The sequence below is a fragment of the Passer montanus genome, unplaced genomic scaffold (assembly GCF_014805655.1).
Source record: "Passer montanus isolate IOZ18808 unplaced genomic scaffold, ASM1480565v1 scaffold55, whole genome shotgun sequence".
NCBI lineage: Eukaryota > Metazoa > Chordata > Aves > Passeriformes > Passeridae > Passer > Passer montanus.
The window spans coordinates 3,049,949-3,076,751 of record NW_024370485.1 but is presented as its reverse complement, the minus strand read 5'-3'; the positions used below and the strand labels follow the sequence as shown (position 1 = coordinate 3,076,751).

The following is a 26,803-nucleotide window of genomic DNA, read 5'->3' as shown; positions in this document are numbered from 1 at the left end:
AATGGCTGCAGCAAACAGTTCCCTCCATCTGACTGGTTCCTTGGGGAACTATGGGCATAAGACAATTTAGAAAAGTGTGTATGTGTAAAGGCTAACTGCTCAACTGATCTCCCACTTTATAAACAAGAGAGAATCTATTCTTCAAAGTCTTTTTAGTGTATATACTTAATATGAGACTTCCAAGAGGCATACAGATAGATACCTACCTATGATTTAACACATCTCACATGCAGTGAGTACTGAAAACACTTGCACTTGTCATGTGGGATGTCCCAAGAAATTGGCATTTGTGTCAAAGATTGTACTTGAATCAGGAGGATTTTGGCTCTCATAGGAGCAAACTGGCTATAGATCTGATATTCAGCATCACTGCAGTCTGTGGGGTCACATACTGTGACCTTTCAAACACCTTCAGCTCAGTTCACATTAAAGCTCATCCACCTTCCCTCTGTTATCTGACAGACAACCATGACAAAAAAACAAAGCAAAAAACCCCATACCCAAACAGTACTGTGAATTCCATTCTGTTGCATTTTCTGATCAAATCCTGGCAAAGTTAGACTCTTTCATTAGATATTAATTGCAACCTCCTTATTCTTCCAATCCCTTTCTAATACAGAGTATGAGTAGCAACTCACACTTGGTTTAGATGAAATGAATAGTTTGAAGTAACTATGGCTAGTCAACACATGCATTTATTGTGTCCTAGGTCCTATGCAATATAGTCTCATTTTATCTGAATCCAAATTTAAACTCTGAAGTGTAACCACACCATCTGATAAGTATTGTAACTGCTAGAGAAGCTACTCACTTGGATAACAAAGCAACAATATATTAAATTGTTCCCCGTTCCCAAATTTCCAGAAAGCTATAGTGACCAGAACAATCTTTTTTCATCCTTGTGCGACCTGAAGAATGCAGTTTCCCTTTCAGATAAAGGCCTTTCTATGGTTATCTAATGGTAATGTCAGTACAAACCGGATTAGAGACGCCCAGAAACCTCGAAATTCGTACACAGATAGTCAGCTGTATCCAAAGTCTAAGTCTGAAGGAAATCAAATGCTCCAAATTGTGCTTAATGTAGTTAACTTTGCCCTTTAGGTAGGATAAACCAGTAAGAACATATTACACAGTGATTAGATTAATTCCTGAGTAAAATTCAGATGGCTGGCTCTATCTGTCTATTTCAAATTATTTCAGAGACGATCATTTTTCCCGTACTCTGCTCTGCAGCAGCAGCTGCTCAAGAAAAACAGCAGTTCTCTGTCTGGGGTGAAGTTGACAGCAACTGGGGACAACGCTGCTGTCAAGAGTTCAGCTCCCAGTTCTGAAATGCCATTCTACTGGAAATACCAAGGAGCCTAAATCCGGCTACATATACCACGGGATGTAAAATATCTCTATCTCAGCTTTCAACAGAAAGCTCGACTCTCATGACATTTACTCCTTTGGCCCCTGTCAGTCTTCCTCCAGACCCTGCAAAGGATCGGAGCTAGCTGCCATAAATGGATGGAAAACAAGATGTTGTTCTCCAAGCACTTGGAAATGAGCAGCACTGTTTTAGCTTAGAGAGACCATGGCAAGGAGCCAGGGTGACAGGTGCCCTAGAAATAAAGATGAGGATCAAACTGTTGCCAGTGTTAGCCACTGCTGTCCTCCTGACCTGTAAGAAAGGGTAGCCCATGCTCTCCACGTGTAGCAGGAACAATGGACCAGAAAACACCTGAACTGCCTCCTCAGCAAAATCCCGCTACAAAGGAATTTCAGTGGGTCTCATGAGATGCAATCCTATTGCTAAACCTTTATGGGGCCTGGCAGCAAGCCATCTTGATGCTGCTGTGACAACAGAGTGCAGCTTGTTGAAATCCAAAGGCGGCAAGAGTTAAAAACACAGATTCCTCCTAAAACGCCATGAGCTACAAACCTCTTGTGTGGGCAGCAGCAGCAACTAAATCCACTGAACAATTGACTGGCCTTTGGAAACAGAGGTGGGAAGAGACAGGACATGGGGGACTACCTGCCCTCACCCCCAGGTAAATAGCAGCACAGCATCTGCTGAGGTTTCCAGTTAAAATCCATGAGACAGTTCTCATCATTTTATCAACAGCCCCTGGAGACAGCAGCCTCTGACCTTTACCAGGAAGAGCACCCTTGTCCTCTAATCACAGACTTCCTGGAAAATGCAATCTAGCTGGCAATTAATACAGAATGGAAGGGGGGGAAAAACAGCCTCCTAACATCAAATTATCACCACATGATTTTTTTAAAATATGTCCCCACCAAAATGTAGAATTCAAGCAGATTCTCACAACCTATTTCACTCCCACAAGCATTATTTAACAGTTTCTACTAAAAAGCTTTTTCTCACCTCTCCCTCCACCAAAAAACCTGCCCCCTCCCACCCCCAGTCTTGCTTTGCAGATGTTGCCTGCGGCAGCACAGCATCTTGCTGTGAAAGCTTCAACACAGGGGTGCAGAGTGTGACCTGGGCAGAATTACATGTGCCATTTCCACTGGGAAATCTAAGAGACTTATTAAGCCAGGACAGTGCCGATTAATCTACTAATGGAATGAATCAAAAGCGTGTTCCTGGCCCCTTCCCCTTCACATCCCAAAACCTCGGGGGAGCTGAAACCATCTGGCAAATGCCTGCTCTGAGCAACATTATGCTCCTGCTAGAAATACCTCTCCCTTAACACTAAGAAGAACGAAACCATCTTCCATCCACCAGGTACTCTCAGGAGCATCTGCGCAGCTCGCTGAGGTAGGCTGCTTGCACGCAGCATCCTTGCCCAGCCAACTCAGAGCTGCTCACTCAGCATGCAGGGGAAGGCAGCAGAACAGAAAGTGATCCCATTCATGTACTCGGCCCTGCTGAAGGGCCGGCACGGGTGCGGAGCAGAAGCTGTGCTTGGTGTAAGGCACACAGGTGCACATCCCAGCCGCAGGCAGGCACAAGCACGCTCCCTGCCCAGCCTGAGGAAATGCTCCTCCTGAATCCTCTCAGTCCTTTCTTCGTGCAGGTAGGGTAGCAAGGAGGGGTTTGTTTATGTTAATTAAAGAAAAATAATAATAATAATCTCTTTTCTAAACACTTTCATGATGGAAATCTGACCAGAGAGCTTAAAGGGAAATCAAAACATCAGACCAGTCCAAGGTATTATTACTGTGAGACAGAACGAAGGACTGACTCAGAGATGCTGAATACCCCACACCATTTGAGTAATAAGCAAGCTCAGGAAGAAACAGAGCTGAGGCAGCTGTCACAAAGAAAGGATCTTGGGCACTTTCAAGATCATACAGGAGCAGAGGAACCTCCTATCTTACAATTTAGACATACATCAAAAAAAACCCCAAAAAAACAGAGAAAGAGCAGTCATATGGCTGTGGAATAATGTCAGTGGTAACAACCGGCTTTTGACTGTCACAAAATAACACAAATACAGGGCAGGGGAGACAAGAGGTCCTCCATGCTCAGAGACAGCACAGAGCATGTTTAGACAAACATCCATCAGGAATTGCCTAAGTTGTTATTACAGACCCCTAGAAACTGGAACTCTGATCCCCTAAATTACCCTTCCACTACTTCACTACATTGAATCAGAAAATGTTGGTTTACTCCTCAATGTCCAATTTAAGCCTTTCTTGATACCAATTAAGCTGTCTTCAATGGACATAGTAAATAATCAATCCCCATCCTCCAAATTTTCTACTCTGTCCTTTTTAAAAGAAGGAACAAGCTTGATATTTTCCTACTATGTCAGGCTCCCTAAGCCTCCTTTTCTTGTTCTTCCCTGGACATTTTCCAGATTTCACCTATGTACGTCCTGAAGTGCCTAAAAGTAGGCACAGTGCTCCACTTGCTGTACTAAGCTGAAAAGAATAACTGTCTTCTGCAGTTTACTTGACACACCTGGAAATGCATTCCAGGTTTTCAAGATTACAAAAACCAGCACCACATACTCAGTTTATCCTCTCCTATTACCCCAGATCCTTCCCTGGATATTAGTGCTTAGTCTCCATTTTATATTGCATATACAGTTCCTTTTGTTAATACAGCTTGGTTTTGTTTAATTTCACATTGTTGGATTTCAGGGTATTTCTGGAATTTACTGTGATCTTTCCAACTTCTAATCCTACCTTCCAAAGGCTACCAGCCCCTGCACACACATATGTTCAGTCACTGTTTTATTACCCTCAATTTTGATGAGCACTGGAGAACAGCAGAGCAGCCAAGCCAGACCATGTTAAGACTCCAGATCAGACACACACACACAGAAAAGCATGATATAATTGCTCCACATACGGTTTTCCAATGAGGCGTTCAGCCCCTTCTTAATTTCACCTTTCATTTGTCTAGTTTATGTAAAGGTCATGTGGGACTATGTCCAAAGCCAGTAGCTTTCTGTGTCTGCCAGGCCTGCTGCCATGTCAAACGAAAAAACTAAATTGATCTGACATGATTAGCCCTTAAAAATTAGCAATGTATGTCTGCTGTTGGCTTAATTTCCTTTAGTAAAGGATCTGACCATAAGCATCTGATCTGTTTCAGCATCTTTTCACATTCTGTAACTGCACTGACCAATTGAATTTCTTGGGATCTCTATCCACCTTTAAAAAAAATTTAAGATGCAAGAATAATATTTATTCACACACACGCTCTTCATTCACTTGAAAGCTGCAAGAGTTCACGATGTGCAGAATGCCCACTGGAGAAAACCCACCATGCAGCACAGGCTCTGCGTGCCCAAAGGGGGAGCCCATCTCCCACAGTGCCCTCTGAGCAGCAGCAGCAGCAGCAGCGGCGCTGGGCAGCACCCCTCGCTCTGCAAGAACCCAGCTGGGGCCAGGAGCCTGCTCAAGCCAGGAAAGCCCAGAGAGCGCCTGCTTAGGCTCCCCTCTAAATCAAGTCTATTATGAGCACTCCTCCTGGATCTGCCTCTGCTCACACATCAAAGGCTTTTATGGAAACCTTTTCCACGGCGATTCTTCACCGAACCAAACGCCGGCACAGCACACGTGAAGGAAGGGGCTGCCCTCTCCCTATCCCTCTCAACACAGCTTCCCTCGCCCAGAAGAGCCGCTCCAGAAACACCTATGAGGAATCATCCCTCAGTCAGTCCCTTGCGGGGCCAGAGGCCGAGCCCCGTGTGCGGGGCAGCCCGGGCCAAACGCCGGGACGCCCAAGGGCACGGGCTGTCCGTCAGCAACGCGCTGCGGCACCTTTGGATACCCAGAAATAACAGCTGCACAGGTATTATTCAGGGGGTTAAAAAAAATGTATATCTATCTATATCTACATATATAGATACAGATAGATGATAGACAGATATTTCTATAGATATGTATCCTAAGGACCCCAAGTGCCCCTCACCCAAGAGCTTTAAAACCACCTCAGTTTTAAGTTAGTCACATACGGAAGAACTTTTCCCCCATAAAAAACACCTAAAGTAGGGAGTTGTTGCCACAGGATGCTGTGGATGCCGAAGGTTTAGACAGGCTCCGAAAGCATTTAGAGAAATTCAATAAAGAAAAAAATCTATCACAGGTGACTTTAAAAAAGAATAAAAATCTATAGCCAGGAAATCCCAAAGCCACAGGATTGCTTCAAGAGCACAGCAGAGGGGAAGTATCCCCGAATCTTGGCGCTGCTCCCTCTCTTTTAAGTACCTGCTATTAGACACTGTCAAAGGCAGAGACCTTCTGTCTGACCCGGAATAGCTGCTTTCATGCCCTCAATAGGATATCATAGCTATCAACAGGCCATTTTCTCTGCACCATTTGGTTTTAGTCCTACAACTGATGCAGTCTACTTCTAACACACATGCCACACTCTGGCGTAATCATTCAGAAGGGAAAATCTAAACAAGATGCTGTCCCTTTTGCCAAAGGAACTGAGGGGCTTGGGACTCTCCAAGATAAGACATGGAATAACACTCATATGGTCACCACAGGAGAAAAAGTGGTCTCCTGGTACTCTCCCAAGGATGACTCACATCCCCTCGCTTTAACCCTTAAGTAGAGATGAGAAATTGCTTGAATCAGAGGACCCAAACATGAAAGGAATTCGAATTACATCATCCAAGCCCATTTCCTGCCAACGCCTTATAACCCCAGAGCTCTGGCTGGGCTATTCATCAGCAAGGTATTTGTTACTTCCCTTGAGAAGCTGTTTATAGGTCTTAAGGAGCTCACTTCGAGGAAGTCTTCCCATGTATCTGAATTAGGTGCACTCCTTAACTATTTCTTCTCTTACAACTTTTTTCCACGTGGTTACTTATTATCTTTTGTTATTGATTATGAGAAAGGCATGCACTGGCATGGAGTTCGCTGGATATGTTTCTGGAAGTATTCAGGGCTCTGTAAGGAAAGGATTCTGTGCCTTGTGTTCAGAGATTAGAAAGGCAGCAGACATGAGGGAAGAGGGGAATAAATATCCAGCCAGAGCGATCTATTTGCAAAGACTCATGTCAACTGCAAGACATCAGGCTTCCTGTATTATTTAAAGTGTTTGATGCTAGGAAATCTGCTAAACAAAGGGAAGGAGAGATTTGGGGGAATGTGGCTAATATAAGCACAGAGACATGGTTCAGAGTGTAATTTCAGAAAGATTTATAACAAGCTAAGCTATTTGGTGGTTTGTGTCTTACAGCTTTTTAAATCGCACTTATTGTATCTTTCCTGCAGCATTTTAGGGATATAGTCTGGGCTTGAGAAAACAAGGAACCACTTCTTCATGCTTCAAGTGATCTAGCAAGTGTCTGGCCAAGACAGTTCTGGATTCAGGAGAGATGCATCACCAGATTAGTCTCAGTGGATCTTGCTTTTCCAACTCATCTTTAATTGTTTAAACTTCAATCTGTAACCAACTCCTCCTTCAGTTTTTAGCTAAACATTCTGTTCTCTATCTTCCTTCTCACGTACCACAATTTACATTGTTTTAACTTGACTTTCTTCATTCTCTCAACACGTTTGTACCTTTTGAATGCACTGTGAGTTTTAAGTAGTATGGGATGCAATCTGGTAAAGGACTTCTCAAGTTCCTTCCCTCCTGCAGTGTTAAATGGCTTTCCATAAGCACATCTGAACTGGCCCAAACTCTTTATAACTTCATGATGCAGTAACATCCCAGCAGTTCTCCCACTACACACTCTTGAACCCCTTTGTGTGCAGCCACCTCACAGATGCTTCTCACCTCCTGAATACATTGAACATTTTTGCCCAGACTACATTCTCTGAAATGAAGCTCATTATTTCCTATGGGACACTGCAGGTAAGTCAGTAATAGAATATCCCTTCAATTCTGTCTAGTACAGTGTAGAAACATTTCATTGCTTGCCTGAAGAAGGGCTGTAGGAGCCAGGATGCAGCAGATTTGGCAGACTTATCCAAATCCACCTAATTTTAAACATAAGGAAAGTCTTAGAGCAGTTTTCCCTCATTAGCTTGGTCCCATCCCAGATTTCGGGTTGATTGATTTGAAGCCAAGAGGGACTCCTCAAAAATACCAGGAACACCAAGCCTAGTATCCTCCATTTTATATGGAGGATTTCAGAAGTTTCCTGATCTTTGTCCTGGCTATTTACTGAGAGTAAGGTGTTAAAACTTTATTTGTGCCTCTTTAGAACCTCCGTCTGCCCTCAAGTTTAATAATTTGTATTAACCACACTTTTCAAACAAAGAGTTTAAGCAACAAACAACCCAAACCCACACAAACCATGCTCCTTTCTAGCTCCTGAATAACTTTACACTTCCACTGCCACCACCTCATGGGTTACAGAGCCACATAACATACACACTGGAGAGTTTATTTTCACAGTCAGTTACTAGGAGAAAAATGAATTAAAAACTAAAAACTTTTCAGGAAGACTACTTAGATTTGAACTTTGAGACAGGGAGTCTTTGTTACAAAAACGACCAAGCAGGGCACTAGAGAGACTGTGGTTGGTGCTATCATGGTACAAGTGAAAACGAACAAGTTGACCAAACCATCTTCCTCCAGGATGACATTTTAGTTTGCTTCATGGCAAGAGCATCTCAAGTCTGCTGGTACAAAATCAAGAGATGTTTTTGCGTGGATATCCTAATCAATGCTGGGCCACTTAGCTGCTAATCAAGTTGTGGCAATATTCCCAAATTCACCCACATAATGGAAGAGGAGAAGATAGGTGAAGAAGTCTCAGAGCACACAGATGAGAGAGGACAGGTTTCCCCTCTGAACTCTGTGTGGAGATCCCTGCTGTTTGCTGCCAGGAGATGGCCAATGAGCAGCAGTGCCTCTGTGGAGCCAGCTCCAACAGGAAGCCCAGTGACCTGCTGTCCTGCCTCCCCATGAGAGCTCTCACACACCCTTCACATCTCAGGATGAAGGTCTTCCTTGCCAAACTCCCCACATCAGAAGGGACTAGGCAAAGAAAACAAACAGGAGGGAAAAAAGCAACAGGGAGGCTTCCTGTTCTCACAGGCTGCCACCACTGCTGTTCAGTTTCCCCTACCAGCCTGTGGCCCAGGGAAGGCAGCGCACATATCCGCCTGGAGCCTGCGATGCCCCGTCAGATATTCCAATGCAGCAAGGGAGTGAAGGCTCAGGGGAAAAGGCTGACAATTGGAGAGGATTTAACAGCATTTCACCTTAAGCTTGAACTCCAAACTGAGAGGATACTGATAAAGCTGTTGCTAGCAGTTGCCATAGGCACCCACTACCTTGGGCTGCAGCCTCATCTACATACAGGAGAACAACAGGTCATGCCTAGCAAGTGCTCAGATGGAAAACCAGCCACTGAAATTAAGCTGTTGAAGGAAATGTCACTTGTGATAGGTAACAATGTTTCCACCACATGAGCACCAAGCCAATGGCTCAGTTTGATTTAAGAATTGTACTTAGGGAAGTACAAGCTTTTAAAAGAGGCTTCAAACCAATATCCTAACCCGTTGTGATAGCTGAGGATCACTTTCCATAACAGAAGAGGTATAATAGCTCTAACATCCTGACCCAGTTCTGGTGTGTTGCAATTACCTCCTGCTTCCATAAACTCCCTCTCCTCCTCTCTTGCCTTTAGTGGCAGCTAAACAAGGTGTTCTAGCTCATTTTGCTTCCTGTTGGGGAACAAAATTATTCTGTGCAGCTGCCAAATTCTGCCACGGAAGTGCCAGTATTCGGCACTCTAACAAATCTCAGATATCATGTCTAATACGCTTGGACATGAAAAGCACTAGAGCAATATAATATAGGCCTTGGCTATATACAAAATGAGCTGGCACAGTCAGCATGCAACAGCCCTCTGGAAAAAGAATATGTATTCCTGATGAGTTTGTCTGTATGTAAAAGCTGTATCAGTATAGCTGTACCAGTTATTTTCCATGTTGAGACCAACTCAAAGTACCTCAGAGCTGTTTGTCACAGCTTGGGAAATGAAGCAAAGAAGTCTTGGTTCACTGCATTTTAGGCAGGCACTTGCATTACAAAAAAAGAAATACCATTTTGTTGGCAGACCTAACAGAGGGCTGAAAACCTGAACAGTCCCCAGGGAATAAGCTCTCCCTACCAGAAGACCGGGTTCTCATCTCAGTTAGCAATGTTACACAAATGTTCTGTCATTTTCCCTTTACCACAAGCTTTGTCCCTGCCACCAGCCTAGCTCTGGGAAAAGGAAAGGCATCCTGCCATTGCTGAATTGCCATTAGGCAGCCACAGAGGAAACCTTGAATTCTGAGAACAATCTCAGAGAGCTCTCCAACTCCTTACAGGACTGTAACATAGATCCAGTAGTGCAACACTTTGACAACAGAAGGCATATTTTTAGGCAAATTTGTACAATAATGATTTAGCACACATGCTCCCCAGGTCCTATGACCACAAAAAGTCCAGCAAGCTGGCACTCTGGTAGGGCAGAGGAGGAACAAGGAGGCCGCACAACCACCCAGAGCTTTGGGTTATCATAAAGCAATCACACAACACCAAAATTCTGAGAGAAAGCCTCAATGTATGAACCCCATCTCATTTGTTTCAGTACTGCTGCCCACGCGTGGTGACAACAGAAAACTTAAATATGTGGGAAAGGATACTAAATAAACTCAGTTTTGGAGACCTAAGCATTCCCAAATAGCCAAAGTGAGGACTCAAACCAATCACACATTTCCAGTGGCAGGAATAAAAACGCCAATAATCTGGAACATCTGGGTAAGATTTAACCACTAGAGGGTGTAAAAACAGCACAGTGAAAGGTTTGCAGCCAGCAATTAACAGCATTCGGAGCCTGAGAGAACGAAAAAGGCATTCAAACAAATGAAGGAGGAGTAGGATGCTACATAGTGAAAGAAAGGGCAGAATTTGACCACTGTGGTCACAGGATAAAAAGCCCTAAAAATAAGGTCTGCTTTGTTACTTCTCCTTAAGAAATCAGTCGGGGAAAAAAAACACAGTACAAGTACTTACAGTAAAGAAGTGCAATGGGGAAGAACACAATACACTGTCTTACCCATACCAACTCAACTCCAGCTGCTAATTTGAGGAAATTCAACACAATTGCTCCTGTATCTCATAATTACTTTGTTACAGGGTGAGGACCCCTGCCTATATTCCCACATCACTTCCTCCTTTCCCAGTGCAAAAAAGCAGGTGATGGATCAGCCATTGCTGATCTCCCACACCAGCCCCAGCCTGTGGCAACAGAAGACTTCTTTTTCTGCTGCTATCAAGTTAGAGGCTTGCAATCAGATTAGCTAAAAGCCTTGAAACCTCATTAGTGAAAACCAGATCTGAATTTAAGCTGCTTCAGGGACACAAGCAAGACAGAAGAACAAATACATACTAAAGATCAAAATATTGTAGAAAGAAGGAAGAAAAAACAAAACAAACAAAAAATGGCCAAAAAATATTTTTACAAGCATTTGCTAAATGAAAACACACAAGTTAAACTGCAGCTATTTGCCCTCCAAGAAAATTCCATAAAGCTATCTGCCATCTGAAATACATACACACACTTGCTAACATTCATTACTCCCTGTGCTCACCCACACAGAGCTCCCCAGGGCTGCCCAAGCTGTAATTCTCATTTCACATCCTGGCTGTAGTACAGCTTCCCATGCCCATCTATGCTGATCTAGCAGCCTGCCAGCAACAGCAGCTCTGGATGCTCAAATCAGAAGAGTTCTTATGGGATAAGAAAGAGGAACCCTGTGAAGTGGGATGTACTGGTAGGTATCAAAACATCCCTAAATGGGTAGGTGAAGTGAAGCACCAAAATAAGGCAGGGAAGGTGCTACCAGAATGGGAAAGCCAAAAGCAGACATGAACCACTTTAAGGATCTGACTGGCTCTGCCTTGCAGCCGAGCTTACCTCACTTAGCCTGGACAGAGTAGGAACACAACTCTCACAGCATCCCACTGTGTAGTATTTATTTGTGCTAGTTAGCAGTTTAATATATCCCAGAAGACATTCTGAATAATTTCCTCCTATAAACTCGTACTCACATACCAAGCACCAAAGATTTAAGCTCTTCAGTTGCTGAGGCTGCACTATGCTGCACTTCCTTCATAAAAACATCTCCCATTAAGCTGTTATTACATATACCCAGACCTCATCAAGAGATGATGAAAATCGCTTTCTTTATATAGCAGTACCTGAGAGTATTAAAGAATTTGATTTTGGTTTTGTTATTTGCTCATTACTGAAATGTGCTGCATTATTGATTTTCTGTGCATATTAATTTCCTGCTACACTGGTTCATACTCTGCTTTGCAGTAGCACTGCAGAACACTGAAAAAAAACTTCATTCTAAGAAGGGAGATTTAATGTGTGACAGTTGTATCTTACAACCATTAAATTTCATTTGTTCCAAAGCATCTCCTCCTTCCATCTTGCAAATTCATCAACTGGGATTTCTCTGTCTTCTGTCAGGAGGCAAGAGAATGCTTACTGATGCAGTGCACTGAACAGTGTAATTTTTACTGCTGTAGGAACGCATCCTGAATAAGAGCAAGGGGCAGGGGCCCTGCAGGACTTGAAAGGAATGCAAGACAAGTTCACAGATATTAGAAACAGCCCAACAGGACGTGTCATTCCCTACTCCACCAGCAAAGCAGACTCTCACAAAAACTCAGTGTTGTTTTGCTCCCCAGATGCCAGAATTACAGCAATAAGTATAAAACAGGGCCAAGCATGTACTGGCACTGAACATCTATATTCATTAACACTGAGGAGATACAGTGGGAGCTTAGGACACTGATTCTAAGCTGTGACATTTTTAAGAATCAAGAATTTCCTGAGCTGTTGGTAATGTGGATGATATTTAACCCCTTACCAGGCACCTTGCCACATACTGCTGGAAGCCACAAAAACCCAGTCAATTAATCACACGTCTCCACAAACAATCCACAATAGAACAAAACTATTTCCACCCCATAACATGACAGCCAGGAAACTGTCAAGACAAACACCCCTAAATGTACAGAGAAGCACGGGCACACACATTTACTGCAATCAGACACTTACTTGATTGTCTCTTGCTGGATAGCCATGATAACCTGAAGTCAGAGGCTCGTTCTGCAAGACAAGAAAACAAAGAGTGAATATAAGAGTTACAAGGAATAGAAATGAAGGAAATACAGGCCTGTCTTAACATAGCTAAAGACAAGAATCTGCATGAAATGGGGGAAGAATGAGCTAAAGTATTCTGCCAACTTCCTTTTTTCCGTGTAAGCCAATACACCTAAAATTTATTATCAACTGCATATGCCAAATTGTGTAGAAGAAAAAAAAAAATCAAAGCCATAAAATAAGCATAAACTAATCCTACTCTACCCTATGTAAGATCAGTTACGTATAATTTTGGTGCTTTTCAAAATAATTTTGATATGCAAACACATTTACTATGATGAAAACTGAACAAAACAGACCATAAAATTGCAGAAGCTATTATGCACCTTGCCCAGTCTTGGTGAGAAAAAATGTTTCCCTAAACATTAGCTATAAATGTGTCATTTTTTTTTCCTTTTCAAAACAATATTAATAGTTTAGTATCAACTTAAAAAGTAGTAAATGTAACTTCAAACACTCCAGTAAGCCTGTGCAATATCTCAACACTCCCAACAGCAAATCAATCCTCTAGGCCTTATTTCTTCAGCCCAGAAGGGACATTGAGCTTACACATTTGGTCACAAATTGGCAGTTCCATCATCCTCTCTTCCAGAATATATGAACCTCCAACACTTCTGGAATTTCTCTATGAAATCCCCAGACCCATCTCTATTTTAGTAGTGCAGTGGGGATTAAGATAACACAATACTTCCTAAATGTTAATTTCTGTTTCTAAATTTATTTTTTGTTCCTCTCCCTCCAACACATCCTCTTTGGAATGGGGAAAGGGCACTCACATGCCTCAGGCATGCATCTTTCTGTTTGAGCAGAGGATAAACTAAACTAGACAAAGTCTGCATCAGTTGCACCCTAGTACCCCTGTGCATTCACAAGCAACTCCCAGCAGAATGCTAGGAGAAGGAGAAAGAGGAAAGGAAACAGACACCCTCCTCAATCACTTTCTAAGTCTACCTCCTGTTATGACTTGTGAGGAGGAACTTGTTAAGTCAGCCCTGCACTTTCTCCAGCAGCTCTTGGGGAATGAGAGGAGGGAGAGAGAGGCCCTGACAAAACACAGCAAAACAATCTCAAATTGTCAAAAGCAAATACATTTTGGGCATGAAGCTGACTGGGATGTACAATCACTGTCAGGAAAGAGGTTTTGTTGAGATGTTTTAGCTTTTGTGCTGGGACATTCGAGTGAAAGGCCAGAGAGAGGTCTACTACCCGACACAGGGCATGTGGCCACTGGCACAATTCCACAGTTTGCACAAAACACAATTTAACACAACTCTTGCTGAAACTGGGATGTACAATCACTGTCAGGAAAGAGGTTTTGTTGAGATGTTTTAGCTTTTGTGCTGGGACATTTGAGTGAAAGGCCAGCTCCTACCAGAGAGAGGTCCACTACCCTACACAGGGCATGTGGCCACTGGCACAATTTCAGTTTGCACAAAATGCAATTTAACACAGCTCTTGCTGACAAGCAAGGTGCTATTATTTCAGTGCAGAGACTAGCAATGCTATTTAAAGTTTGTATCCATCCTCCTTCTCTTCCTCTTTACCTCAAGCCTGCCCAGGGGATTCTCTGTGGAAGCCTGCCAGGAAGCAATCACCCTCTCCTCATGCTCTCATGCTACAGTAGCATGCACAGTATGAAAGCTTCAAGGACAACAAAACTTTTAGCGGCCAATTTTTGGGGATTAACAGTAATTAATTAGGCTGGCCACTGTGTGAGTACATTCTTCTCAAATACTAGCAGCCAGAATGCAGGTTAAGCACAAAACTCCACAAACTATTCAGAAACAGAAGGAAAAACACAGATGTTGAAGAAGCAAATGGAGACCATCAACTACACACCACTCAAAGCTTTTGGGTTTTAACTACGAACTTAAGTAAGAGCAAACACCACGATGGAAATGTACAGTTAGTCATTTTCTCCCCCAATGTAAGTACACCTTATAAGCACTGTGATTGTTTATCCCACAAACTACAGTTTACCAACGTATGTCTAAATACCATAAACATCCACCTTGTATCAGGAGAATAGTCTTCCTCTTCAAAGATTATTCCAGGCATGCTTTTAACAGTACTTATATACACACCTGCAAGGCCAGTATCTCAGACAAGTTCCTGTACAAGTCTCTCTCAATACCCTGAAAACCAGAAAGATTTCTACACAGAGAATAATGAATTAATGGACAAGTTGCCCTTACGGATACTAAAGATATGGGCAGTGAATGCAAGCTGAAAGTTATAATAAAGAAAGAAAAATACTATTGTTATTTTCAGGATTATGCTCTTCACATAAGGGACCAATAAAGAGGGACTCCCATCACAAGGCTGTGGCAGAAAAAGAGACAGAACTGAACTTTGTGGGATTTCCTGAAATCACAGAACCTGGATGCCAAGAAACCACAGCTAAAAACAGAACAGTTTCGAAAGTAGAAGCGAATCACAAAAATGTGAAGAGAAAGATGATTACCGAGATCTGAGGACAGTCCACAATACCTAAGAAGCCAGAAAGAAACAAGAAAAATTGAATGGAAGGGAAAATGCCCCACATCCCACAATCTCTACTTTGTTTTTTGGAGGACAAACCTCACAGAATGCAGACTAGTAATGTCTGAAGGACATGGTTGCATCAGGAGGTAAAAGAAGAGGTGAAAGAGCGTTACATTAGTGAGAGTTCTGAGATAGCAGAGGTTAGAAAGAGGGCAGCAGCTGGAGCACTAAGGTCACAAAAAGGCCAAAGATATCTCTTTGCCTTTCATACAGCAATGCTACCACCAAGTACTGGACTCTTTGCAAAATCCCTGCTGTGCGTATCATTGCTCTAATTGAACTTAACTCTCCAAGAGAAGGCAGGAAGCGCCTAGGGAAACCGTCTCCTGCCAATAATCTCCAGTGCTGCCAATTTTACAGGTCACTAATGGTGAATCTGGGGCCTGCTGCATGATTATTCCATACGGAGTTTGCTTTTGTTGAAAACTAAACAGAGCAAGAAGTGAAAGCGTTAAACTCCTGCAACTGGAACAGCACAGTCCAGCACCATCCAGACAGAAAACCCCTGCCAGTAGGCAATCTAAGGCAGCAGAGGCTGGGGATACAGCTCAATCTCCTCCTCTGACTGCACATGAACAAAACCAATCTCACAAAATGGAAGTGGAAAAGGGAGAGGGAAGGTTTGACACAGATAAGTACCCACCACAAACACAGAGGGACTCTGCCTTCTGGCAGCAGCCTGATGGGAGAGGGAATCCCCAGATAACTCCATCTCTTTCGCACAGCTCCCTCCTGCCAATTACATTCTCTTTTGATGCCAACATGCAACCAGACATTCATAAAGAAATTGAGTTAGGTAGCACTAGCCTGCAAAATCAAATCAAACTGCCACTGGGATGTTTCATTACTCTGTTTACCGCTGAAAGGCATTTCTCAGGCACTTGCAATTTGCTTTAGAGTAGAGAGAATAAAACTGGAAGCTAATACCAGAAATCAGCTTTCTGCAACACGTATTGGGATTTTATTCAAACCATATGGATGATCTCACACATGGGCTTCCACACTTCCACAGGGTGTGTGACCACTGTGGCTGTACCCTAGCGACAGCCTCTGTGCAGGCCAAGTAGATTTGACAGGATAAAAGTCACAACTCAGTCAAATCCACTAAGTCTTTACCACCCATATATTTCAAAGTTTTCCCATTCTTTCATTTCCCAGCCTTGCTAACACAAGACCTTTTCCATTGGCACTTGCAATAGTAAGGTCTGCCACAAACTGCAAGTCACAGGTACTACCTCAGGTCAGAAGATAAACTCAGCACAGCCATTTGCAGATGCCTGAAGTTCCAAGTAGATCCTCCTGCATGAGCAGAACAGCCAGGCTTTGGAGTTTTTGGGAGTTTTGATACCTCTCAAATCAACAAATTCTAAGAGCTGCTGAATTAGACACATCTTAAAAACATAAGGAACTGCCAATCAACAAAAATGCCATTAAGAAGTGATCATCTCTGCAGGTGGCACTAACTTATGAAAGGCCTCAAAGGACTGGAATAAAGTCATTCCTCTAAGGAAAATATCACAACCCTAACACCTAACGGAAGGTCTGAAAATCCTTCTAGCCTTTTCTTAAAATTAAAACTAAATTTTAGCTTAAAAATGCAATAATCCTATTTTTGGACTAACCTGGCCCCAGAATGAATCAATTCCACATCACAACTTGTCATTTTGCCAGATGAAACAATCACTGAGGCCTGATCAGCTACTCTTTCCTGATAGCTGAATGAAACCTAAAGTCTGCAGATTACAACTTTGCTCATAGGAACCATTATCTTAGCAAGTTCATCCACACTTCTCCCAGCCAGGAAATCAATTCCTGCTGAATCCAAGCTTCAGCTTGCAGTGCTGAGTCCATTCCATTGCAAAGATAATCTCAGAAACATGACCAAGCAATCTCTTCCCTGGATCTGCAGCATTCCTGCTTTCTGACAACGCCAGGATAAGTGGAGTGAGGTTAATGCAGTCCTTTCAAGTTCCATAACCACCTGCTGGGTTCCGAACAGCAGCAGGGAAACTCAGAGGAACAGCTCGTCTGTCTCTGCTCTGGCTGCCCCCAAGAGCTCCGGGTGGTGCAGCAACCTGGTAGCTTGGAAAGAAGCAAGAAGGGAGAGTCCCTGCACCAGAAAGCCAGAAACCCTCAGACTACACAGAGCAGAGAAAAAAAGGCAACAAGAAATTACTTGTTCCTCCGGAAAGCGAAATGGGATTTTTGAAGTGATGAGATAGCACAAGCTACACATTTATCAGACTTGTACTAGACAAACAGAAGCCACTTTCTCAGAGCACAGTGAATAAGATGTTCACAGTAAGGGAAAAAAAAAAGGCTGAAAACACTGGCTACGAAACTATTAATCTGAAAGTGACAGTTGCAAAAAAGTAAAGATCATGAGCCAGACAGAAATCCCAGCGCTTTTCCTCACAGCCCAGTGGTTTCACCATCTTTTTTGTTTTACTTCTTGCATGCAGGAAAGACAGAAACCCTGTGCTGGGTGGGTGGATTGTCTTGAAAAAGGCTTTTTAGTATTTAACTGTGGCAGAGCTCTGCTACAACTGTAAATGCTTTGATCTTATTACCAGTTGCTAAGAAAATAAGCAATTCTTTACCAGATCCTTACTTGCACAAATTATTGCATATAAACAAAAAGGAAATAACCATTTCTTTGTCCAAGTCTATCTGATGCATCCAGTCTGCCTCCTCAATTGTGTGTGCTGTCTCCTACCCCAAACTGTCTTTGGATAAAATTAATGGGGAAAGTAAGGGTGAATTACCAATTATTAATGAAAAACTGAACTAAGCGGTTTTTAAATGGATCTTAATGTCACCCTTCTCCCTCAATACTTATCCTAATTTGATATACAGTTCTTGCTAATCACTGTGCAGCACCAATAACTGTGTCTATAGTATGGGACGCTTCCCTTCAGCTGTCTTCACTTTCAATTAAACTTGCTTCATGGCTTTGGCTGTTTTCCACATGTGCAGACGTCATCTAGCAAAGACCTTCCATTTATTTGCTTCCTTGTTAGTGCCCTGACATCAACAACCTATACAATTTGCTGGATGCGAGTAGCAGGACTTACATTTTACTTTTCACCCATCCACCCCCCTACACCCCCGCTTTTTTTAAGAGAATTTGGGAACTACAAACTTGAGATTTTGATAAAAGCCACCACAAATACACAGTGCACAGCTGCCCTCGATGGCTGGGAAGAATGCTGGCTAGCACAGCCCTGGCTTCCGACACCCACCGCAATGGCTGAGGCCACTTCTTGAGGGAGGGAAAAGCAGGGGTGCAGCTGCCAGCGCAGGCTCTGGCTGAGGGGACCCGATGCCAGCAGCCGTGCCCATGAGAGAAGAGAAGTGCCCCTGAGCTCCCCGCTCTGCAGCCCAGTAGAGAGGCCAGGACAGAGGCTCATCCGGCCCCTCTTCCTTCCTGGAATTCTGGCCCTGTTGCTGCAGCGACAGCAGCCTCCGGCCTAGGCCCCCCCCACCCTGCTCCAGGCCTCCCCATATCCTAAAAATACCGTGCTTTCTGCAGAGCCAGTGGGATGGGGCAGGAGAGCTCCCGTGCTGCCATGTTCCTGGTGCCTCCGAGGGCTCCAGGGAATGCAGCTCCCACCTGCAGCCTCTCAGCCACTCCAGCCCCACAGCACAAGGGGGTCCCTTTCCTGGGGGTCCACTCCAGCCTCCCAGCTCCACAAAGCTGGACACCAGCTCTGCAGCAGGGACACGGTACCCACGGAGCCCACAGCACACTGTGGGACCACAGCTCTCCTGCGCGGCCATCGGGAAGGGGCAGGACCCCGGCGGAGCCCAGCTGGAGGGAGGCCAGGCCTGCCAGAGGCTCCCTGGGCGGGAAGCCCAGTGACACAGTAAAGACAAGAAAGGAAAGTGATGTCAGATTAATAAAAAATAGTCTCCTGCCCTGACCAGAGTTTGAATAGTCTGGAGCAGTTGGCTAGGGAAGCCCACGAAGTGGTCAGACAGAACAGGGCAATTTGGGGATGGCTGTACCTCCATTGAATAGAGCCCCCAGTGATGCCACCCAAACGTGTCAGTGCAATTTTCTGTATTTTGAAGTAAGTATTTTCTTAACTCCAATCTCCTGGCACTTCTTTTCTGGGAAATCATATTTATACAACAGGAAGAATAACTGATTGGTGTAGCAGAGGCTGCAGAATGGAATACAGACAAATACACACCTGACCGAAGCACACAGAAAAGTTTAAATATTTTCAGGTCTGTTAAAATGTTCATGATGCAACAAGTTTACAAATGCATACTCAGGGTTTACACTGACAGTGTCCATATGGAGTTACAGTACAGAAGTCTAATGCTGCAGAGAAAGGGGATTTTCATACACAAAAAGCACTTCCACAGCTAAAACTGAAGTACTTTACACATATGCTTTATAAAAATGCTGATTCTTCCCTGACTTTTTTTCCTAAATAATGGAGGCAGCTCTCTGATCAGAAGCAGCTTTTCCTCCAGCCAGGTTTTCCATTTTCCAGATCAGCCAACGGATGTTTTCAGCTACTCAAATATAATTGCAGAGAGATGAGATTTCATTAATTTAGTGTAATTTAAATGTGCAAAACATACACTTGCTTTGGACTACATATGGTAGCACCCTCATACTGTTCCAGGCATGAAGAAAATACAGTCTGACTCTGCTGGTCCATGACCTACAGTGGCAACAATAGAGCCAGTGCAAGTTAAAGCCCCTGGGAATACTGTGCACTGTGTGACGTCTGTGATCCAGCAAATACAAGGACACTCTGCATGCACAGAAGTCAATAGCACAAAATATTGATTTCCCTCCTCTTATACTACGCAGAAGCATTTTTAAATGGCAGTTCATCTTCATTTATGCTCTTACTCAACAGAAAGAGGACAAGGCTCATAACAAAGCTCTAAAATCCAGCACTGGGAGCACCTTTGGATGCCATAACTGTTACATGGGGCTGAGGAAGCATTTCACACATAATTTACACTAAGCCAACTCATTACAGGGCAACATGCTCATGGCATGAAAATCTGGCTTGCTTGAACATGATGACAACAAGCTTTCACAAGGTGAAGAGGACTACAGAGTTTTGCCTTAGTAAACGGTTCACTGTTCTGTTTTCTAAAAAAACAGGATGGAGAATACAGGACAGAACAGGACAAGGGAGATGACACCATGGATCCAGAAGGGAAGTCAGTTGATCACAAGCTTTTTGGCTGATTTTACAATGTTCACAGGCTGTTGCTCAAAGGCTAAAAAGAAACAAGAGTACTCCTACTTTGCAAATGAAATTATAGTTGTCATATTACCTTCAGAAGAAAAAAGCTGAAGCTAATTTGTCAGCTGGGTGTGAAGAGGCTGTGATATAAAATTAAATCTGGCTTGCTCCAAGGGAAATTGGCACAAAAAAGAGATAGAGGCTCAACAGCACACGACTCTGACAAAATCATACTGTATACTAAGTGCTGCAGGCAAATAGGTGCAATTTTCTGTGCCCTGGACACACTGGCCTGATTGCATAAGCTGCCCTACATAGCTACAGAAATTATTTTCCCAGGTCCACATTACAAACCATCTTCCCTTTCCCCAAAGATATAAATTGCTCAAGTAGTCTAGCCAAATGCAGTTTCATCTCTGGAACACTGCAAGTGCCACAACCAGCTTGAGAAAGGAGAGAAGTGAGGTGGGCAGGCTGATGAGCTGGATCTCTAATGGCAAGGGGTTAAAAAGCCTGGAGGAGGGCGAACGCAGAGAGCTTGGGGCAGCCTGCCTCAGCAGGCAGGACTGTTTCTGATTAAGCCTGCGGGATTGTGGAGCTGCACAGGAAGCGCTGGGGGGCTGGGGGTCTCAGAGCCACCATCCCAAACACACTAGAAATCTTTGTGTTCCAGCAGCACCATCTGGAAACAGTTAGAGAGCAACAACTCCCAGGCCTTCCTTCACAAAATAGAAAAAAAAATAGTAAATCCACTCTTAAGACCATTAAGTCTGGCCTTTTCATCCCCCTCCTGGAAAGCTCCTCTCCCTGCAACAGCAGGGAACAAAAGGGCACCTCTAAAAGGGAATGAACCCCCTCTCGTGCTGCTGCAAGAGCAACTTGCACAGCATGGCAGCTCCCTCTGCTTACAAGGGACACCCCAAAGTGCATCCCAAAGAGTATCCAGGGCACTAATTGCAGCAAATATGATCAACTTGGGGGGAGAAGGGACAGCAAGTCATTCCACAGCTAGAATATCCCCAAATGGGAGCTGTGCACATTCAGGGATTCCAGGAGCTGGAATTCAGGGTATCTCCCATTTCTCTGCCATAAATCAGCACATGGACTTGAGAGAACCCACTCCAGCAGAGACAAATATTCCAGACACACACAAAAGATCTAATTCTGTTCTTAAGAGGACAGAAGGACCATGATGCAAAGCACATCATCATGGTGATGGCTCCCCTGCTGCCTCAGAGGTACCAAGGATCAGAAGGGCACCAGAGACTGATCCAGCCATTTCAACCCCTGACAGGCTCCTTCTGATAAGGGAACAACCTCTTTGTGCCTCAGCACATGTTCTGAAGACAAAGAGGGTGTCTGTCTCCGAAGTGCCATTCACTAGTATTTTAAAAGGGAAAAGCAGAGGTCATGACTGTTGAATTTTACCAGAATAAATCCTCATGTAACAGTTTATTAGAGGGTTACTCCCCTTGCAAGGGTTCCTATCTCCATGAAGAAATAAAGCCTGCTTTTTACCCTTCCCTCTTTGCTTTACCTTTATTCATCTCTCCCACACACATCAGTATTTTTCAGGGTTTCCCTTCTAATTAGACACCAGAGCACTATACATTTGCCTACAAAAATGTAGAGAAGTATCAAAACAAAATCAAAGCTAACCTTTCAACATCCCAATTAAGCAATTCCACATGAAAAGTAAGGAGTGATTCCTGCTATAACACAATGTTATTCCACTACAGAAAACACACCTTTGCCTTTTTTTTTACATCCACCCTGTAGCTGACTGCCACCTTCTTATGGGCCACAGACAGGTGGAATGAGATGTGGTCACATGCCAAAGCTCTCTGTAACCAGAGTGCAATTTATAAAAATAATAATTAAAAAAAAAGAAACTCTTAAAATAACAGGTTTTCTAAGCCATTAACCAAAGACTTCTTGGAATCCACTCATGTTGTACAAACCTCCTCAATGCCCATGCAAAGCTCTTGCTAAACATGATTGCCCTGAGTTACCTGCATGGTAGCTGTGCTCACATCTCCCTACTGCAAAGCATATGAAAGAAGAGAAATCCTGCCTAAACTACCAAAAATACCCAGCCTAGACAAACTGCAGAGGATGGCAGGCTACAGCTGATGTCCCAAGCTAGGCAAATAACTTATGCAGGAGGGATGAAGCATTCCCGTGCACGCAATGGTCACAGCTAGAACACTGTTAAAACAATGAGAAAAGGAACACTTATCAAAGGATCTCCTCACACAGGAGGAACACATCCTCTCTGGAACAGATTTAAGTCTAAGTACATGCTTTGTTTCAAAATTTTAAGAAAAAGGAACAAAAAGTTGGGAGAGAGGAAAGACAGAAAGAAAGAGAGAAAGATACAAAACAAAACACCATCCACCTGATAAAGAGACCAAACCAGATATCTGCAGTAAGTTACTGTTTCCATTTCATTGCAGGGAAGCAAGGCAAACCTCTCTGAAGGCTTTTCTAGGAAAGACCATGCTACTATGGAGAGCAAAATTAACCAGAGAGGTATCTGCAAGTGGTCTGAATTCTTCAGTTTGGTCCAGATGGGAATGCTAGCCCTGCTGATAAGGGAATAGATGCTGCTGCTTGTATTCTGCCCAGAAGGGACAAGAATTTTATGTATTAATGGAAAAATGAAGTTAGATACTTCCAGCAGTCTCAGGTATTGGATATTCTTATTCATTCTGTGTGTAAATACAGCCATCAACAACAAAAATAAGATTGTGATTAAACAGCACGAGCTCATAGGAAGAAATTGGGCCTGTGAAAGGTCAAGAAAGGTGCCAGAGATCTTTGTGGTGACTGCAGTAATAAAGCCCCAGGCCACTACTCTCCAGGAGCCTGGGAGACTTCAAGATCTGTGTCTGTCAAGCAGGCAGGAGACAGATACAGTTCTTCCCTGCAGCATCCTACATGCCTCCAATGCATTTGTCTCTTTTTATGAGCTTTAGGTTTAGTTAAAGCCCAGGAAGTCCTCAGGAACAGCATACAAACTCCTCACAGAGCCTCAGTTCCACCCTATTGTCTTTATGGATAGTCTGAAGCCACTGGAAAAAGACCCACGCCCCCCTCCAGGAGGTCTCAAAACCCCCGGGTTGCACATTCCTGCCAGCACCACACAAAAGCATCAAAGCCCCCTCCCTTCCCTGCCTGCAAGACAATGGAATAAACAAGGCAGTGGAACTAACCCAAACTAGTTCCTCACAGATTTGTACCCCCTACCCCCTGAGTGTTTCCCATTCCAGCCTCCTGCAGCTATAACCACAGCCTCCCTCACCATGTCCCCTGCCATGGTCCCTCCGGGCAAAGGGAGCAAACACCACGGTGTGGCCGGTCCAACTGTCCAGCTGCTCCACATGGAGTGCATAATCCACAAGTCCTGACCGCCTTGCCTTCCGTGGCACACTTACCTGCATCTCTCCCACCCCATCGCCATTTTTCACAAAGCTTTTAGGAAGGTGATAGCATTTCAATTCCCCCACCTTTAAAATGGAATTGAAATTACTGCTTGGTTTGTAAGTGTGCATGTGTGGGCAGGGATTGTCACAGCACATTCACCTAAAGCTTGTTTCCTTCACAATTTAGTCTAAAAACCTCTCTCCTGTGTGCAATCCCTGGAGACTTCTTTGCATTAAGAAGTAACATTTCCTTGCCTGAGCCTACAGATGAAATGCAGAACAAAAGAAATCTAAAAGCATTGGGCTCCTGAAATTACAGCATCGTGTATCTTCCTATGCAGCACATTCAGATGAAGGAAACAAAAAAGGGAGCCACTCTCCCACTGAACACACAAACATCTTAAATTAGGTACAGAGAAACTGGCACTGTAGCACACCTCTGAGCTGGAGCAGACCTAAGGCACTGTGGCAAATAGCAGAGGAGAGGGCCAGTCAAATCTTAAAACCCTGCCAAAGCACCATTTGGGTTTTTTTGTTTTATTTCCTTTGTAAATATAGCCAACATTTTTAGTCAAAGCTCTAGACAGTTGCAGTCCTACAAACTCAGTTCTACTTGCTCCTTCCTTCTGCACATTGCTCAGCCCAAGTATAAAGGGATTAAACCTCAAACTCCCTTGAGCTAGACAGTGATACAAACCTTTTAAGAATATGGGTTTTAGAGCCAGATTAAGCCAACCTCAAAAATCACTGTACCAACAAAGTACAAAGTAAATCACTCTGGTTTTTTCCTCTCTTGTTCCCAAGGGTGCATCCCTACTTCACCTCTTGCATGCACAGTAGGGAACACAGAAGAAAACTGCAAGTCAGATCAGCTTGCTGATCCTCCTGGAAACTAATCCCTCCGAAAGGAGAAGGATTAGATTCACAAACAAAGGTGGTCGCTACAGGCCATGTAATCCCTAACACCTGTACATAGAGGGTGCATGACCACATGGCTGGAGTCAGGGAGAAGGCAGGACTTCTCTTTCAATGAAAGCAGTTTCCCATCAGCTTAAACCAGCTGCAGCAATGTGAACTTGGCTGACAACTTTCCTCCTTAGAAACTACCAGTCCTTGACCTCCATGCATTTCAGAGCGTTTTACGCAAGTATCTAAAACAATGCTTTAGGATTCAGAATTTTTACTCCCTTGAAGAACTGATCATCAGAAACATCAAGCAATCATTTGAAGCAGCAGAAGAAAGTCATGATGTCATCACATTTCATGGCTTCCCTTCCTCATGCCAAAACATCTCCAGTAGTCTGTGGCCTAAGCAGATACAGGTGATGTTGGCTCATACTTTGCTCCTTTCTCCCTCAGAAGCAAGGAGCAACATGAGTCTGCTGCTGCTTTACTAGAGACTGGAACTGCTTAAGTGAGTTTTCATGAGCAAAGTGATGCTCCAAGGACAGTAGCAATGAGTATTCAAAACCAAGCTGTCATGCTTGGTCCATTAATTATGTCCAGAGCTGTGAGAATCCAGGAGGGAAAAGACATTTTCATCAATTAAATCTATCTACATTTAGTAGCTATTTTTCCGACCAGTAATTGTAGAAGACTTACAAAAACAAATGCTAATACCCTTTTCCCCGGGTTTTCCCATTGCAAAAGCACTGCTCTTAGCTACAGGCCCATCTACCACTGCCACAAACAGATGTCACAGATTTGACAAGACCAACTACAGAACATTCATTCTGGGAAAAATGTTGATGGTAGGATGAGGCATATAGAAGACTTCACAGTAGGCATACTAAAAGTATGCATACCTTTTCTTTCACAATAAGAATGTGAAAAAAAGATCTTCAAAAACTAATCTTAAAAGAGCATATATTGCTTTTCCTCACAGGGAGAGGAAAGAACAAAACAAATCTCATATAGCAGTCACATTGCTTAATGTATTACAGGAAAGCACCTAAATGATGACCACAGAAGATAAGGTTGTGTGTATATAAAACATGTATTTTTACACCTATATTATGCATAGTTATATATGAACCTGACCAAAACTGAAACATAACAGACGCCTAAACTTTCTAGGCAACTACCAACACCAATGGAGATTTTGTAGCTCTAAAACGGACGCATAAAGGAACGCCTAGGAGCATTCCTGAATTTGCAGTGTATCTTCCTAGTGCCAAAAACAAAGTCCTGAGGCACCAACACTACCACCTGTAGTGTAAAAATGTTTGTATCAAGATGAAGCTTGTAATCCTCCTGGGTGAAAAAATGCACCTCCCAAATCCCATCCCATGAGAAGTCAGCATTGCATCAGTCAGAGTCTGTTGAAAGATAGCACTGGTGCCTGGAGGATTAGTTGCAGCTTTGAAGAAACAGTAGAGAAAGAAAAAGGAGGAAAAAAAAGAAGGACACTGTAATTTCACATAGATGTAAGTGCTGCATGAGAAAGCTGTTATCAGCCACACAGAAGGACACTGTACAGATCTGGGACAGAAGGATTGAACACATGCAAATCACAGATTGAATTCTGTCCCCCACTGCTCTTCAATCAGATCAGGAAGATGAGAGAAAAAGACCAAAATCTGCTCCCTTCAGGAAACAGTCAAAAAACTCCTGGGGGAAGAAAAAAGAAAGAAGAAATAAAAAGTTTTCTGTTTCTCCTGCTGCCATTACTGAAGCCAAAATGGCTATGAATGAGAAACTCCAAAACTTATAATCTCTACTCCACAAAGAGAACATAAAAGCATAGAGTTCCACACTGAGGACAGGCAATTCCAGCTCTCCTGCATCCTGGAAGCCACATATTACAACCAGGCTCAGCTTCCCAACTGACTACCTGCAGGCCTCACCATTTATGAGTTGCAGTCTGCCACCCTTTGTATTTACTTCTGGAGGGGCTGGATGCTTTTGCCACAGCAAAAACACATTTGCAAGTCTAGTGTGCTAATCAGGAAGCGCAGTCCTAGACTTTCTCCAGGTTGCTGCATGAAGGCTTCACACCTTTGCAACTTCATGTCTC

At 43.5% G+C, this 26,803-nt stretch overlaps 1 protein-coding gene across 19 annotated transcripts in view; it reads right to left on the bottom strand.

Annotated features, from left to right (window-relative positions):
- RBFOX2 (RNA binding fox-1 homolog 2) overlaps nucleotides 1-26,803 on the bottom strand; it is a 171,746-nt gene that overhangs the window by 123,212 nt on the left and 21,731 nt on the right. For all 19 annotated transcript variants that reach the window (XR_005629388.1, XR_005629389.1, XR_005629387.1 and 16 more), the window contains exon 2: nucleotides 12,495-12,545. Coding sequence is in view for 5 of the 19 variants with exons in the window: in XM_039725392.1 (XP_039581326.1) it covers nucleotides 12,495-12,545 (51 nt within the window). In the remaining 14 variants the exon portion in view is untranslated. The remainder of the gene's footprint in view (nucleotides 1-12,494; nucleotides 12,546-26,803) is intronic.